The sequence below is a fragment of the Protobothrops mucrosquamatus genome, unplaced genomic scaffold (assembly GCF_001527695.2).
Source record: "Protobothrops mucrosquamatus isolate PMUCROS unplaced genomic scaffold, P.Mucros_1.0 scaffold_186, whole genome shotgun sequence".
Taxonomy (NCBI): domain Eukaryota; kingdom Metazoa; phylum Chordata; class Lepidosauria; order Squamata; family Viperidae; genus Protobothrops; species Protobothrops mucrosquamatus.
Genome location: NW_015386262.1, coordinates 975,350 through 991,960, shown reverse-complemented (window position 1 = coordinate 991,960; position 16,611 = coordinate 975,350). Strand labels below are relative to the sequence as shown.

The following is a 16,611-nucleotide window of genomic DNA, read 5'->3' as shown; positions in this document are numbered from 1 at the left end:
TAGTATTTGGTAGACACTTCCTTGTTGTATACATTGTCATTTCTTGTCAAAATGTTTTTAAAAGAAGTATCTTCTCTCTGTTTTTCCACCATATCAATTTCCCATGGGAGAGCTCCAATATCCAGGGAGTCTTCTCTAGCTTTATCTAACCTCCCTATTTCTTTTTCTCTTTTGGAGGCTTACATCCTTCCCCACTCAAATCTGGATGAAAAGAGAGAACATCGATTGCTTTGAAACCTCCTCTTCCTGTTACAGGCTTGTGCCTCAGTAGTTATTTTTACCTCTCCCTCTGAGGATATGTCTAGCCAGGAAAATCTGTTCATATTTGCAGTCAATAGGGCAATTTAGTACTAGTCACAACTACCATCATTTCTATTTCATCCTTAACTGGTTTATTTGCTCTACATAATGGTACAAGTCTAGTATGACCATAAACACTTGTTAAGTGCTCTTTGTTCACTCTTGGTACTTTTTTTGACCGAATAAGGACAAATTATTCATTTGCTTCCTAAACCTGCAACTGGGGTTTCATTGATCGGAGCCCATATTGTTATTTCTTATTCTCCAGGTGCTTGCAACATGGCTAAGTAAGATTCCTTTCCTTGGGAGATTTGACAGTCTTTAACTAAGTGCCCCCATCTTGCCACATTTATAACAGGACCTATTTTCTCCTTAGTTTGTTCACCCTCCCTTTCCCCTGCGTACCTCCTTTTTCAGTCTCTCCTTTTTTCTTCCTTTTTCCAACCTCTCCATGCCCTCTTCTAGCTTCCTCAGTTTTTTTCTGATTGCAAGATAATCTTCAGCTAAGGAGGCTGCCTTTATTTCTGTCTCTGAGTGACATTCCTGGACCCAAAATCAGTCAGGACACCAGGCAGGATCTGTGGGAATTGTTCAAAAATAATTTCATCTGTACTATGTCTATCTGGCTGTAATCGTGTTCTAGCTAGGTCTCCCAGCCTTGCCTAGAGTTCTCTCACTCCTTCCTATTCCAGTTACTTATATTCACGGAATCTTTGCATATTTTGTGACTTCATAATAGTAGAGGGTCACCTCTTTTTCTTTACTGTAATCCACCACCTCCTGAGTAGGAAGACCTGCATTCCCCTTTCCTATCATATACGGGGCTAACTTGCCACCCAGTCCTCCCTTGGCCATTTAAATGACATAGCTTCACATTCAGACATAATTAAAAATGCCTCTGTGTCTTCATCACACACTTATGGATGGATGGATTTTTATATTCCTAACATACCCTACTAAGGGTAGAGCTACCCAGTGGTGGAGCTTTTCCTACAGTGACTTCTCTTTTCTTGAGGAGGGAAATAAGAAGGTCCCTATGCTCCTTTCTTTGAGCTTCTCTTTCTTCCCTCTTTCTTTTTCTAGGCAATCTCTACATTCAGCCTCTTGCCATTTTGTTTCCTCTTCTTCCCTTCTTAAGAGATGGCTCTGTTTGCTATTGGTGTAGTATCTCCTTCATAACACTGGTTCATGACTCTGCTGGGCTGGATTTGCTTTAACCTTCTGCCTCATATGCTTTGAATGTTGGATCTGGATCTGTATATTCCTCAGAAACCATCTTTGCCTTTTTTGCTGTATCTGCTGTCCACTTAATGTGTCCTTGAGTTTGAAGGCATGCTTGTGGTACTTGGAATTGTGTACGAAGAATTATGTATCAAGTACTGGTCACATTGCTTCACCTCCTTCTCCATACACTTATTTGAATGTCTAAAATATCATCTGCATGCCTGGAGCATGATATTGTGGTCTCTCATGAGGAATTCTTTCTAAAGGACAGTATTGTATCTAGCCTCCCGCCAGCATTTGACCCGCTTCAGTTTGCTTACTGACCAAATCGTTCTACGGAGGATGCTATTTCTTCTATTCTCCATCTGAACTTGAAGCACTTAGAGGAAAGAAATACTCATGTGCGTTTGTTGTTTGTCGACTTCAGTTCGGCATTTAACACAATCATTCCCCAGCATCTAGTAGACAAACTGGGCCTTTTAGGCTTAAAAACTCCTTTATGCAACTGGATTCTTGATTTTCTTACTAACAGGCCCCAATATGTGCAAGCTGGAACAAATATTTCTAACACCATTTTCTTGAGCACAGGTTCTCCTCGGGGCTGTGTCCTAAGTCCCCTGCTCTTCACCCTGTTGGCCCATGACTGTTGTGCTAGGTTTGCCACCAACCATATTGTGAAGTTTGCAGATGATATAACAGTAGTGGCCCTTATTCATGATAACAATTGAGGGTGCTTACTGCAAGGAGGTTGAGGTTTTGGTGAACTGCTGTAAGGAAAACAGCCTAGTTTTAAACACCGGAAAAGCCAAAGAGATCATTGTCAATTTCAGAAAAGGCAGCCACAGCCACACTTCTCTATGCATTAATGATTCACATGTGGAGATGGTTACCAGCATCAAATTCCTGGGTGTGCAGTTAACAAGTAGGCTGGCTTGGTCGCTCAACAGCGTGACACTGGTGAAGCAGGCACAGCAGCGCCTGCATTTTCTGCGTCGCATGAGAAAAGCACATTTTTCTTCCCCTATCCTTACCACTTTCTACAGGGGGAAGATTGAGAGTATCCTGTCATACAGCATCACAGTCTGGTTTGGAAGCATCACTGCTTCAGACAGGAAGGCGGTGCAGAGAGTGGTGAGGATGGCTTGAAAAGATTATTAGCAGTTTCCTCCCTTCCATCCAGGACATAGTATATAAGCGTTGCTTGAGCAGGGTCCATAAGATTGTCTGGGACACTACACATCCTCTTCATGACCTGTTTTCCTTGTTACCTTCTGGGAGGACACTCCGTTGTATCTGAAGCAGAACATCCAGATTCAGTCACAGTTTTGTTCCATACAGTATTAACCTTGTGAACTCTAAAGCAGGGGTCTTCAAACTTGGCCCTTTTATGACTTGTGGACTTCCAGAATTCCTCAGACAGCATGTGTGGCTGAGGAATTCTGGGAATTGAAGTCCACAAGTCATAAAAGGGCCAAATTTGAAGACTCCTGCTCTAAAGCTTCTTCCTTCCGTTATGCAGGGCTTTTTTTGTCATAGAACGCCCAGAACGGAGTTCCGGCACCTTTTTTGGATGGAAACTTATAGGGTAGGCAAGGCGGGCTGTATGACATGTGTGAGTTCCAGCACTTTTTTTTTTTTTTTTTTTTTTTACAAAAAAAGCACATGACCAGCAGAGATGCAGGTGTGGATGTCTATGGATGGACGTTGTCAGACCATTTCTCTCAACTGGCTGGGGGGAAATGGAGCACTCAGATTTCCAAGACTGTAAACCTATGTCCCTTTCCAGAAGGAGTTGAGCTTAGCTTAGCCTCAGGAAGTTGGTGGGTGAGTGGATGACATTTCTGCATGGCTGCAACCACACCACTCAGAGTTTTTATGCTGTTTCTCCAAAGCACAGAGAACAGTTCTAAATTGATCTATCTCTTAATATGAATAAAATTGCCTTAATTTGAGTTGAATCTTAAACTATGGATGTAAAATCAATGTTAACTAATGTATTACAAAATATTAACAGTGCTCGAATAATAAATGTTGAAGTAATTTGGACTATTTATGTGTATGTTTGCTGTCTTTCAGGAAACTTGACACCTCACTTTCAGAGTATTTTTATAAGGAGCCCGGTTTTTTCAGGGATGGTTCTTCCTGAAGTTCAGCATCCTAAAACTGCAAGAAAAAAATATCCCAAACTCAGTGCACTACTTGCAGATATGGTTCATGTATGTCAGAAGAGGTCTGAGTATCAAGCTTACTGATGATTATTAATTGTAGCCTGACATTCTTTTTATGTATAATTTATACATCTTGAAATATCAGTAGTATTTAGAAATGGGAAGGAGACTTGCAATATGATATAAAAACTTCTTTGTTGTTCATTTGTTTGTCGCTGCCCTTTTCATATCCTGTAGAGGTTTATTGATATTTGTCTAAAGAGAGGTATTTGCATATTCCAGATATTTTTGCTAGTCCGTGAAGTTTTTAATTTTCTAATCCAAGATGCTACTTTCCATTTTTATCCAATAGATTGTTGTAGAAAAGCTCTGAGTACATCTTAACAGGTACTGAAAGGCAGAGAGAGGTACTCTGTGCATGTGTGTGTGTGTGTGTGTGTGTGTGTATGGATGAGAGAAAAATACATACTTTTAAATCAACAAACATGATTTTACTCTACAACAAGTACCATTTTTAAAAAAGATATCTTCAAATCAGTCTCAATTCCTAATAACCACATGGAGACATTCATATGAGCCTTGGAAGAATCAAAGGTTTTTGGATGAAATATTAACGTGACAATTTAATATGCAGGAGTAAATATATTTTAGATATATTTGTCACACATACCAATAAATTAATACATTAATATTAAACAAAGTTGTTAAATAAATGCTTATTACTTGATGGATAAGGTTGGCTTCTTAGTTGCATAGCACAGGGCAGGGCAGGGCATTTGGAGAAAAGAGGATGTCCTATCTTGAGATGTCTTGGATTATCAGTCATCCCTTAGACCAGGGTTTGGGAACTATGGCTCTTTTATGACTTGTGGACTTCAACTTCCAGAATTCCTGAGCCAACTATGTTGGCTCAGGAATTCTGAGAGTTGAAATCCACAAGTCATAAAGGGACCACAGTTCCCCACCTCTGCCTTAAAGATTGAGTGGTTGAATTTGCTGGCACTTTTAGTCAGCATTAGGAGATTTTTCTCTCTTCAGGAGATTCCAGCTCAACTGTAATCATATTTTGACTTACACTTTTTACATACTCTGACACTTTATTATTTATTAGTCAATCTTATTTATTTGGGCAGCATAGTGCTTTGAATTTGATTCCAAAAGGGTTCTTTGGAGGCCAAATATATGATCCTTGGGAAAGGCATGATTACTTGAAGGAGTGGCAGACAGATGCTATATTTATGTTCCTTCATACTCCAAAGCATACATTGGAATGGAATTTAACATGCTATATTGTTCTACTGTTTAAGGTGTGATATTATGAAACTATTAGATATTATGGAAACTATTACTATTTATTAAATCTTATGAGTAGATTATAATTTGGCACAATATTATGGAAACCACTAACCATTATTAAATCTTAGTAGTAGATTATAACTCTACAGAGCACACAACTGGCATTGCTTTGGTTCAAACAAGGTATTATACTAACAGAAGATAAAGTATCTGTTGACCCTTTTCATCTTCATTTAGAAATCAGACACACCTAGTAATGCGTAAGTTAACATAGGAGATTTTCTTAGTAATGAATATATTGAAAATATCAAGATACTAGTTAATCAAAATGAATTTATTAAGTAGAAATATTGTCTATCATCTTCTCTCAAGTTAAAAATAATAAACAAAATGAAAGAAAAAGATTACAGTTATCTTCAAGATATCTTCATAAATACTTAATTTTCAAAACCTTTCCCCCCTTTTTATCTTGTTTAATAGTTGCCTACCTACTTCTTGACTTTTAAAGATCTTAACTGAAAACAGAAAGACAATTTTTCTAAGTCTCAAATATTGTGAATTTTTATTAGCTAATAGATATGATTTTGGAAGCCACTGTTTCAAAATTAGACTTATTTCTTTAAAAAATGCTATTATTAAGTACACTTATACACTTCACTATTAACTCTGTTTAATTATGGCATGAATTGGTGATCACAGTTTCAGCTTCTTTAAAACTATAATGCAATTAAAATACATAAAAATTCAAACAACCGTCTTTCAAGGTAGGTAACTAACTTAAAATGTTTCCTAACAAATCTATATTAATAATTACAAGACACTTCTACAATTTTCATAGCTTTTCTGTTTTGTAGCTTGGGTTTTATTCCAACTTTTAATAGGGTCCAAATTAACTTATTCATTAGTTTTTTTCTTTGTAAAACTACTTTATGTTATAAAACTATTTCATGCTGTACTATCCCTTTTGGCCAATCATACATATATTTGGAAATTATATACTTCTAGCTTTGAACTATTAGTTATTTCTTATTAATTTTTTAGTTAACATTACAGAATAAACTTGTTTGTAATTATTGGTTTTAAACTTTCTATGCTGCACGGGTGTCAAATTCGCTGTGTCATGTGATGTGTCGTGATGTATCGCAACTTTTTTCACATAGCTGGAGCTGGGGTGGGAGTGGCCTCTGTATGATGCAACTGGCCCACGGGCCGGCAGTTTGACACCCCTGGCCTAGAGTCACTGTTGTGAGATAAATAAGTAATTTTATTTTTCACTGAGGAAAGGAAGCTTGAAATTCTACAACAGCATCTAACATTTTTAAGACAGCTAAAGCAACTTTTTTTTTTAATCCATGATAGTCTAGGCAGGAATTTAGGATTCTGGAAGTCTATTGTTAGCCATTTATTTGTTTGTTTGTTTGTGATGTGATGGATGATCGTTTGTTGTGGATGAATCCTGATGTATTTGGTGAATGGAGTGGTTATTTTGTGTCTTGTAATTAGTTTGGCAAGGAATAGTGCTTTTTCATGCTTCTGATGCTTTTGATAATTGCATTCATAACTCATTTGCTTATATGAGGAAAGGAAGAACTTATAACAGTTTTTTTTAAGAAGTAGAGGCTACCTGCAAATCTATTTTCAATTATGTGAAAATTTAAGGGTAACATTTTAATTCTGTTTAATCAAAATTTTAGCTAAAAGATTTTCCTGAAATATTATAAGCTGATTATCTTTATGCTTATAGAAAATTTCAGTATGCATGTTATTTCTATATTTTTTCTGAATAAATTGCTTGAAGTGGAACTCATTCATCCTATCAGTAAATTGTGTTGGCCTAAAATTTGCTGTTCCCATGTCCTTGTCTTGCCTCAACTTGCCTCTACTGTTCCAAATCACTAAGCTTCCTTCATCTCATTCCCCAGAAAAAGAGAAAGGGAGATATGATAGATCTTCTTGACCTCTGAAATACAAAAGTAAATAAACTTTGTGTCAATTCTGCTGATCATAGTTTGTTTTTTGTCTTAACCACATTACAACTCAGTGATTCTTTGACTTTATATTGGTTATGCTTAAATGTTTGTGTCATGCAAGTCCCAGGCAGATACATTAAGTGGTTATGCAATGTAACAATGCAGCTGTGACTAATCTGACATGTTACATCAGCTTTCTTTCCCATGTCTCCTCTCTGTTTTGGTAATCATTACTCAGATCAAAGACATAACAATATTGGCTTTTGTTGTCACTAAATCTGTTGTATCCTCATTCCAGATTAGATTGGAGTTTCTATGGTTCAACTGCCTGAACTCTTTGTGAAAAGTCCTGTTGAAATGAGGAAACTCGATTTAATCTATTACATAATGACATATTTCCTGAAGACTGATTGATGGCTTCTTTATAAATTTTTCACCCATACAATAGATTTTCTTAAAATTTTCTGTTATATTTCTGAAATCTACAATTTACAAATACTGTTTTAGATAGTGGATGCTTACCAGATCTTAAATCTAAAGAATTGTACATAGTAACAAAGAGTCAGTTACATCATTAATGGCAATAGCAGTGGCAGGCACATTTGTAATAATACTGTACAGTTATCATTTATACTTGAACAAAAGTCTGAAGTACTTGATTCAGCATAAAGTAATGAGGCTTACAGCAATAGTGTTCATGTAAACTATAACTCCTTTAGCACTGGTAGATTTCATTTCAGTGAAATGAAGGGTTATTCATTCATTCATTCATTCATTCATTCATTCATTCATTCATTCATTCATTCATTCAGTGAAAGGTCATTAAAGCTGCAAGCAACAGAATTATAGTATTCACAAAATAAAAATGTATTAGCCAAACATGGAAATTTTATGGCAACCTCAGTTTCTACTTTATGCAATGCTGGTATATAGTAAATTTCAAGGATAGTACAGAAAGTGCTAGTTATTGTAATTCTGGGATCTCTCTGTGTTAACTTTCATATGCCACAGTATCATCATGGCAGCTACCCACAGAGTTCTAAGGGACTCTATGAAACTTACAATCAACCCTGCTTTTCTTTTAAATTATATAGATACAGTAGATAGAACGAGAAAGCAAATTAAATATTTCCCTATTGCTCACTTTATGAAATGCCTTGCCTTTTTGATGGCTAAAACTCACCCCCACCTCAAAAAACCTCCAGTAAAGTCTCTTTGCACCAATATCCAGTGAGATAGGACCACATAAAGATAGCAAAACAATTCTGCATATATCTGAAGGTTCTTGGTTGCTTCCAATCCAACAGTTTCTAGTTTTCAGCCAGCATTCCCCAGCCTCTTCCAATATGCTGGAATACAATTAGCATGGCTAGGTTGCAGAAGACTTTTTTGCAATATCATTGTCTTGGCCAAATTCAAAACTACAGAGCTTTTCCTTCCCCTGTCTTACTAAATGATAGTTTTAAGTTCATTTTTTTTCCTGGTGAAATATTACAGAGAGAGAGAGAGAGAGAGAAAGAGAGGGAGAGGGGGAGAGAAGAGAGAATGAAGCTAGCCATTAGCTCTTATTAAGGATCAGCCCTATGTGCAAACAACATTTTGAAAAATGATTGTGAGGCATTTTGTGCAAATGTTCACTGCTGTTAAATCTAAATATGTTTACATTAATTTGTTCAGATCAGCAACTTTGTAACCAGAGCACTATGTCACATCTATTAGAATATATGTTTTAAGATTCCTGGCAAACAAGGTCTCTACTATTCAGGAATAATACCCTTATCCCAAAGATGCTTTTTCCCGAGGCAACTGGACTTTCTTGTTTTTCTTTGAAGATAATAATAATAATAATAATAATAATAATAATAATAATAATAATAATAATAATAATAATAATAATAATAATAATAATAATAATAATAATAATAAGAAGTAGTAGTAGTAGTAGTTGGAAGGGACCTTGGAGGTCATCTAGTCCAACCCCCTGCTCAGGCAGGAAACCCTATACCATTTCGGACGAATGGCTGTCCAGTCTCTTCTTAAAAACCTCCAGTGTTGGAGCATTCACCGCTTCTGGAGGCAGGTTGTTCCACTGGTTAATTGTTTAACTGTCAGGAAGTTTCTCTTTAGTTCTAGGTTGCTTCTCTCCTTGCTTAGTTTCCACCCGTTGCTTCTTGTCCTGCCTCCAGGCGCCTTGGAAAATAGCTTGACACCCTCTTCTTTGTGGCAACCCCTGAGATATTGGAACACTGCTATGAGGTCCCCCCTCATTCTTCTCTTCATTAAACTAGACATACCCAATTCCAGCAACCGTTCCTTATATGCTTTAGCCTCCAGTCCCCTAATCATCTTTGTTGCTCTTCTCTGTACTCTTTCTAGAGTCTCAACATCTTTTTTACATCGTGGTGACCAAAACTGGATGCAGTATTCCAAGTGTGGCCTTTCACTTCTCATCCAAGAAGCTCCTTTAGCTCTGACTGGATGGTGGGGAATGGAATGTGTTGTAGACTGGAGATAGATGATGTCATATCCCTCCCCCTCTGTTGAGAGAGGGCTGTTCAGTTTTGACATAGATGGCCTCTTTGATCCCTCTTTCAAACCAGCGGTCCTCTCTGTCCAAAATGTGGACTTTGCTGTCTTCGAAAGAGTGGTCTTTGTCTTTTAAATGCAAATGGACTGCTGACTTTTGTCCTGATGGGTTTGTTCTCCTATGTTGTGCCATACAGAGGGAGAGGGATACAACATCATCTATCACCAGTCTACAACACAGTCCTTTCAACAGTTCCAAGAAGGCTTCACACCCATTTGCACTACTCAGGTGACCCTGAAGACACAGATAAGCCTCCAGGTAGCATTAAGGGATTCTCTAAAAAAATGCAAATGAACAGCTGTTTGCAGGAGTATAAATCTTTCCATTCCCCACCGTTCAGTCAGAGCTGAAGAAGCTTCTTGGATGAGAAGCGAAACGTCTTCAAAGAAAAACAAGCAAGTCCAGTTGCCTTGTGAAAAAGTATCTGGGATTACTATGACTTGATGACTGAGAATCTCCATAGACAAATAATACCCTTATTTATTTTTAAAAGGGCCAAGTAGTTTTTGCGAGCGTTGTTTTTTCACAGAAGAGCTTTCTTTGCTAACTGGGGTTTATAGAAGTTCAAATTCAAGATACCTAATCAGCCCCAGGTTGTGGAAATTATGCTTTTCTTCATTTTCATCTTGACTGGATAGTTCTGCCTATTCAGACAGGACCTGATAACATGAATAGATTATTTATTTTCTGGGAATGAAGGGAACCATGCTGGTCTCAGCATTTTAGAAAATCCAGTGATGTCAGGTTCACAGTGGCAGAGCTAGTGCCTTGAGGGGAAAAATGCTACTAGGAATGAGAATGAGACGGGTTTCTTCATAGTCTGCCTTAACATAGGAGCAGGCAATTTTTTTTCTGTTCTGTGGTGGTGGTAGTGGGAACCATTCAGAGCGACTAAGGGCATAAATGCCCTATTATAATTGGGAATACAGTTGGGAAAAGAAAGCTCAACTGCTGTGGCCCTCCTAATTAACACTGACTATGCATAAAAACAAATTGCAAATGTGTTTCCTAATTGTAAATTCAGCATAATGTCCAGTTTGCCCCTTTGTTTTAGATTCCTTCTTGCACATTTCTTATTGTTTCTAGGTTTGCAATAAATAATGCTCTAGATCTAGAATAAAAATTAGGTAGGCTTTTCCTAACATTGCACTCTTGTTTTGCACTCACAATCCTTGGCTAGCATTACCCTGGATATGGATGATGACACTTTTGGTCTAACCCAGGCCTCTAGCTGAGAAAGACAGAGTTGCTAAGTTATCATCAATAGCCTAGCTGGTACGTTATCATTATTTTTGATCTTTGAACTTATAACTGGCACTATCAGAAAAGTTGATTCACTTTTTGAACTAGCTAATGCACTGAGAAGGAGAAAAAGTAAAGTATTGTTTGAATGTTAAGAATGTTAATGCAACTGAGGCTTTGGTGAGAATATTCATCCTTGCCCTACTCAACCCCTCTACAGCCTTTGATATCATGGATCCTTATGGATCAACTCAGAGGATTGAGGGCGGGTGACACTGTGTTGTACTGGTTCATCTCCTTTCTCCGGAGTCAATTCCTGTCAGTGTGATTGAGGGGAATCTTACTCTTGGAAGCTACTGTATGGGGTGACACAGGGTTTGGTGCTCTTTCTTCTCCTATTCAGCATCTCATGAGGCCACTGGGGGAGCTCATCCATTGAGGTATCATCAATACACTAATGACACATCTTTGCCCCTGGTGAATTAAGCAATACCATAGACATCTTGGTGCCTGGAGGCTGTGAAGGTCTGGATGGGGAGGTTCTTCTGGATTCATGATTCCTGTTCGAAGAGTAGATGGCAGTCATGGCTAGAAGGGCCTTTGCACATCTTTGTATTGCACCTGATCCTAGATCGGGGGCTCTATTTATTGTCACTTATACCTTGGTCATACTTCTGACTGGAATTATCTAACATGTTCTACATGGGACTGTCCTTGAAGAGTATCTGAAAGCTTCAGTTGGTGCAAAATGAAGCAGCAGGGCAGTTATGTGTGCCTTTAGAAAATCACTTCCCTGAGTTGCATTGATTACCAGTTTGCTTCTGGGTCCAATTCAGGGTGCTGTTTTCTACCTTTAAAACCCTCCAGCCTGGTTATTTGAGGGACTGCCTCTCTTTAATTATACTATATCTGGTAATTCAATCAGAAGAGGCATGCTACAAGTCTTGTATGCTAGGGACTTATACTTGACAGGTCTCAGGAGATGAGCCTTCTCTGCCGTGGCACCCACATTATGGACCCTGACATGAGGCTGATTCCATCTCTGTTGATTTTCTGGAAGTCCTCAAAACCTGGTATCAGAAGTGGGGGCCCTAGGGGACCTTGTGAGGTACTGAGATGGGTTCTGTTTTTGTTAACATCTGCTGTCCTTTCTTTACATTTGTAATCTTTATTTTCTTAAAAACACATTAATTGTTTTATAGATGAAAAGTATATTTCCTTTAGGTAGGATGGCCGGATTCTAGACAATAAATTATCAGCAATTTGCATTTCTTATGCTATAAAATAGGCCTGTGTTCCTGAAGCGCTCTTAGAAATCCTTTCAAAGATCATGAGAAGGATAGCTATTTTCTGTCTCAAGCAAGACAGAATTTATCTTAAAAGGACTGAGACTTATTCATATCAGTGTGCTAATATAAGAATTTTTGTAGTGAAAAATTGAGCTACATTTTTCTGCCAATAAAGAGAGATACTCATTATTGAAACTAAAAAACAATTACATTTACTTTTTTAAATAATAGAAAAAATATAATACAAATTTTATTACACAACATTCTTCTATAATATATTATTTCTAACATAACAATTTTTATTTACTAGGCTTGTTTACAAATGGATCCTGCAGACAGGATATCATCTGCTGATTTGCTACAGCATGAATATTTCACCAGAGATGGTTTTGTTGAAAAGTAAGCTATTTGGATATAACATTCAGCATTTACTCAAAGAGCTTTTCGAGAGGGTTGGCTTTTTATATGACAGATGTAAAATTGCTGTTAATTTATTGATTAGAAAGAGTCAAGTCTCCACTTAATACTGCTTATGTTGCTGAGACGTTATATTTTTTTATGCGTAACATCTGATTTCTTGAAAACCTTATTTTCTTGAAATGTTCTAGATATAAAACAGAGCAATATGAAATGCAATTACTGTGTGATTGCTGCTATTCAATGTCCCAGTATCTGTAGATCAGAACATCCCTCCCTAACTAATACCTTCCAGATTTCTAGGTGCTTACTACTTTTAAAATTTCTATACGGTGTAGCTTTGCCTGGGAATTCTGGCTTTTTCAGTCGAAACAAATCTGGGGGGCAAAAGACTATGTGAAAGGTGGGCCAGAGACAGTAATGCGAATGATGGTAACTGAAGAATTCTCCTTATCATAGCCAGAACAACGTGAACATGAGGGTATTACTTTATGAAATTTAATAGTTTTTTCTCAAAACTTCATAACTAGCCAAGTCTCTAGGAAGTAGCCTGGGAGAAAACAAAAGAGGTGGTGAAGTTATCTTATTGTTCTTGTTTGATCTAACTCTCATGTTCTTGCTTCCAGGATGTACTTAAGTGATGGGGTTCAGAGCTCAAATTTGAAAATTATACCCTTTGACAGGGAAACCTTTTCTACAGACAGTGGTTTGCATTTAGAAACTAAAAAATATACAAGGAAAAGGAAGAGATTAATTCCCATAGGAGGAATTAGTCCTATGGAAAAGGAAGAAAAACCTCATTTTTTGAACCCAGATCTCAGGACCCAGGTTACTGGTTTTTGAGAGCTGTGTTTTTGCATATCTGATATTGAGCTAATTGGGCTCAGGTATCAAAAAAAAGTGAACACAAATGCTGAAAAAACCCTGTGAGTCTTACAGATATCTTGGAATGGTGAAAAACGTAATCTATACAAGAGAATGTCCCATCACTAGACAGGTGGTTTTTTATTATAAGAATGTATATTGTTAGAAACTTGATTCATCTTCTGAGAAAGAAAAGGGATCAATGAATGAGATATTCTCAGTTTCAACAAATGGCTCATAATATAAGCAAACTAGGGATGAGAGAAAGGCAATATCTTTTCAATAGAAAGGCTGAGAGCAATGGAACCGGGTTTTATTGCCTTTGTGCAGAAGATGGGTTATGAAACTATATTAGAAAGTTTATCAGCCTTGCCTATCTTGTCACCCAATCTTGCTTATCAACGCATATATCGTTATAGTTTTGGATACAATTTTAATAATTAGCTTGAATGGCTAGAATGAGTAAAAGGAAAGTTTAAAGCACAAGCAAGTGTAAAATTCTTTTTTTGCAGACCCTTATAGTTTGGAGCGTATTCATGGGTGACATAATAATCTTAAGTATTAGAAGAAAAGACTGAATGAATAGTGAATTTGTTGCAAGTCTGTCTAGGAATTTGTTCTGTTTTTCAAATTTCAAAATAGTTTTGCTATTTTGAAAGAATCCTGATTTTTAAACACAACACATAGAACAGTGCATAATTTCTCAAGACTGAAAGAGAATTGGAAAGTTAGAATATATTTTGTACTGAAAGTAAATATTTAACATGGAACATAGAGTGCATCAGCAAATTCTTTTTAAAGTCTTTTCCAACGAGGTCAAATCTATGATATACAGAACATGCGTTGTCATTTGTGTGCTTTGTACAGTATATTTGCTTAATATAGAGTGTAGATATATGGCAGTAACTGAAGCTGAATACTGAAGAGTTCCGTGAACTGTCTGTTGCATTAATTTTTCTATGAATTATGCTTACTTTATTGCATATACAGTAGTTTGCTTTCTAGGAAGAAGTAGGTGGTTGGGAAAGCAGGGAGAGCAAAACAGTTGTAGGGAATCAAACAATTGTACAAGATTATATTTGAAATTGTCACTGTGATGTAAATAATGTTCTTTTTCATATCAGATTCTTACCAGAATTGAAAAGCAAATTACTACAAGAAGCAAAGCTGAATTATCTTTCAAAATTCAGAGACAATAGCAAAGAGATTGAACAAATCAAAGATGAAAAGAGAATAGTTCATATTAACATGTCTCAGAATGGTCCCATTATTGTAAAGGTAAGAATGATTTATGATTATTCTTTTAAAATGTTTAATCTATGACACAGCATATAACATATACAAATTATCTGTTAAATATCTACAGGTATACCATTATATTGCTTTATGTATGGTTTAATCATATTTTATAGCTATATTAAATTAATTTTCATATAAATTAATTTATTCTTCTCTTAACACAGTGATTTATTCTTCTCTCAACAAGTCTATTACAGCTCCCAGACTTGTGGGAATTTTTGCTCAAAAAAACTCATGTACTTCAAGTTAAGACATGGCTTAATTAAGCATTTTGATTAAATGAATTTTGATTAAATGATTGTGAATTTAAGATTTATGCTTAACAGTTAAATAGCACAATTCTGTCAGGTTTATTTGTCCATCTCATTGCATTCAGGAAGCCTTACTCTGTGGTAGGAAGGATTTACCATGGGATTGTTCAACTCAGGTGCTGAGGGAGCAACACCTAAATATCCTTGGTTGATTAATAAAAAAACAACTAAGCAAAGTCATACCTAGCTAGAATTTGGATGGGAGAAGTGTAGGAAATCTCTGCTGCAAGCTAGTCTTGAAGGAAACAAAATATCCAGAAAGGCCACATGCCAAACCATTTCCATGCTGCTGCTAAGAAAACTACATGGATGTGTTATCTGTGTAGGCCCTAGCAATCAAGCTTTATTTCATGGGAGTTTTTCCATTTTGCTTGTTCTCTTAAATGGAGTAAAAGGTCTCAATAGATCTGCCATTGATTTCAAATGCATCTCTGCTTTGAACTTGCCAGTATAAGCTTGATTTTTTTTCATGTGTATTATTCCCATCAGGTGCAGCTCTAATATAATTACTACATTAGTGTCATATTTGAGATCTCTAGTGTCCATATTCACTTCCATGTGGAGAGCCAGGGCATGTTTTGTTTTTACTTTTGATTTTATATCTATTGCTGCTGCTTTGATAATTCCAGGAAAAAAATAGTTTCTCAATCTAGAGCAGATATGTCAAACTCGCGACGTCATGTGATGTCGCGCAACGTATCGGGAGAGTTTTGCCATTGCCGGCAATGGGGTGGGCGCGGCTTCCGCATGACGCGTCTGGCCCATGGGCCGGCAGTTTGACACCCGTGATCTAGAGGAAAGCTTCAGAAAATGTGTCACTACCAGAAATTAAATTGAACAAAATGGGGCTCATGGAACCAATAGTCACAATTTTGAATGAAACCCTTAGAAACTATGGATGAGAATGTTCTGAGGTCCTGTTTTCGTGCCATGTAAGCATGGACTATTGTGGAATATAAAGCTGAACATCCTAATCTCATCAGACAATTTGGACAGACAAATCCAAATTTGGTGATATATGTGTTGTAGAAGTAGATTTAATTTAATATGTAATTTTACTCTTGAGATTATGTATATACTGTATGTATGTATTTTAGAAACCACCCAACTCTCATGCAGAGGGACTCAGAGTGATGTACAAATAAAATTTCAAAAACATTTGTTAAAACTGTTAAAACATTTATTAAAATTGATAATAAACATTTGGTGTAGTGGCAAAGGCATCAGGCTAGAAACTGAGAGACTGTGAGTCATAGTTCCACCTTAGGGACAAAGCCAGCCGGGTGACCTTAGGCCAGACAGTTTTTCTCAGCCCTAAGAAGGAGGCAAGGGCATACCCCTTTCGAAAAACTTTGCCAAGGAAACTTGTCCAGGTACTATGTGAGAATCAGGTACTGTTGAGCATAAGAAAATGATGGTGATACTAAGATATCCTAAAAATTCAATTTGATAGAATGTAATATCAAATTATTGGCATTGGTTTCTTTCTAGCTGATTGGTTTGTACTAGAATTGGTATTACAATAGGCTGTTTTAATTAGGCTGTAAGGCTAGCAAAGGAAAACAATTTAATGTTAATAAAAAAACCTCAGGACTTCTGTTTTGTCTAATATTATTAAGCTGAGATTCTATACAGCTTTTTTTG

The 16,611-nt window shown here is 36.8% G+C and overlaps 1 protein-coding gene across 1 annotated transcript in view; it reads left to right on the top strand.

Moving 5' to 3' along the window:
- Positions 1-16,611, top strand: part of CDKL3 (cyclin dependent kinase like 3) — a 39,965-nt gene that overhangs the window by 10,868 nt on the left and 12,486 nt on the right. Inside the window, exons 6-8 of the mRNA XM_029285768.1 lie at positions 3,601-3,740; positions 12,387-12,475; positions 14,482-14,635. Of these exons, the coding sequence (XP_029141601.1) occupies positions 3,601-3,740; positions 12,387-12,475; positions 14,482-14,635 (383 nt within the window). The remainder of the gene's footprint in view (positions 1-3,600; positions 3,741-12,386; positions 12,476-14,481; positions 14,636-16,611) is intronic.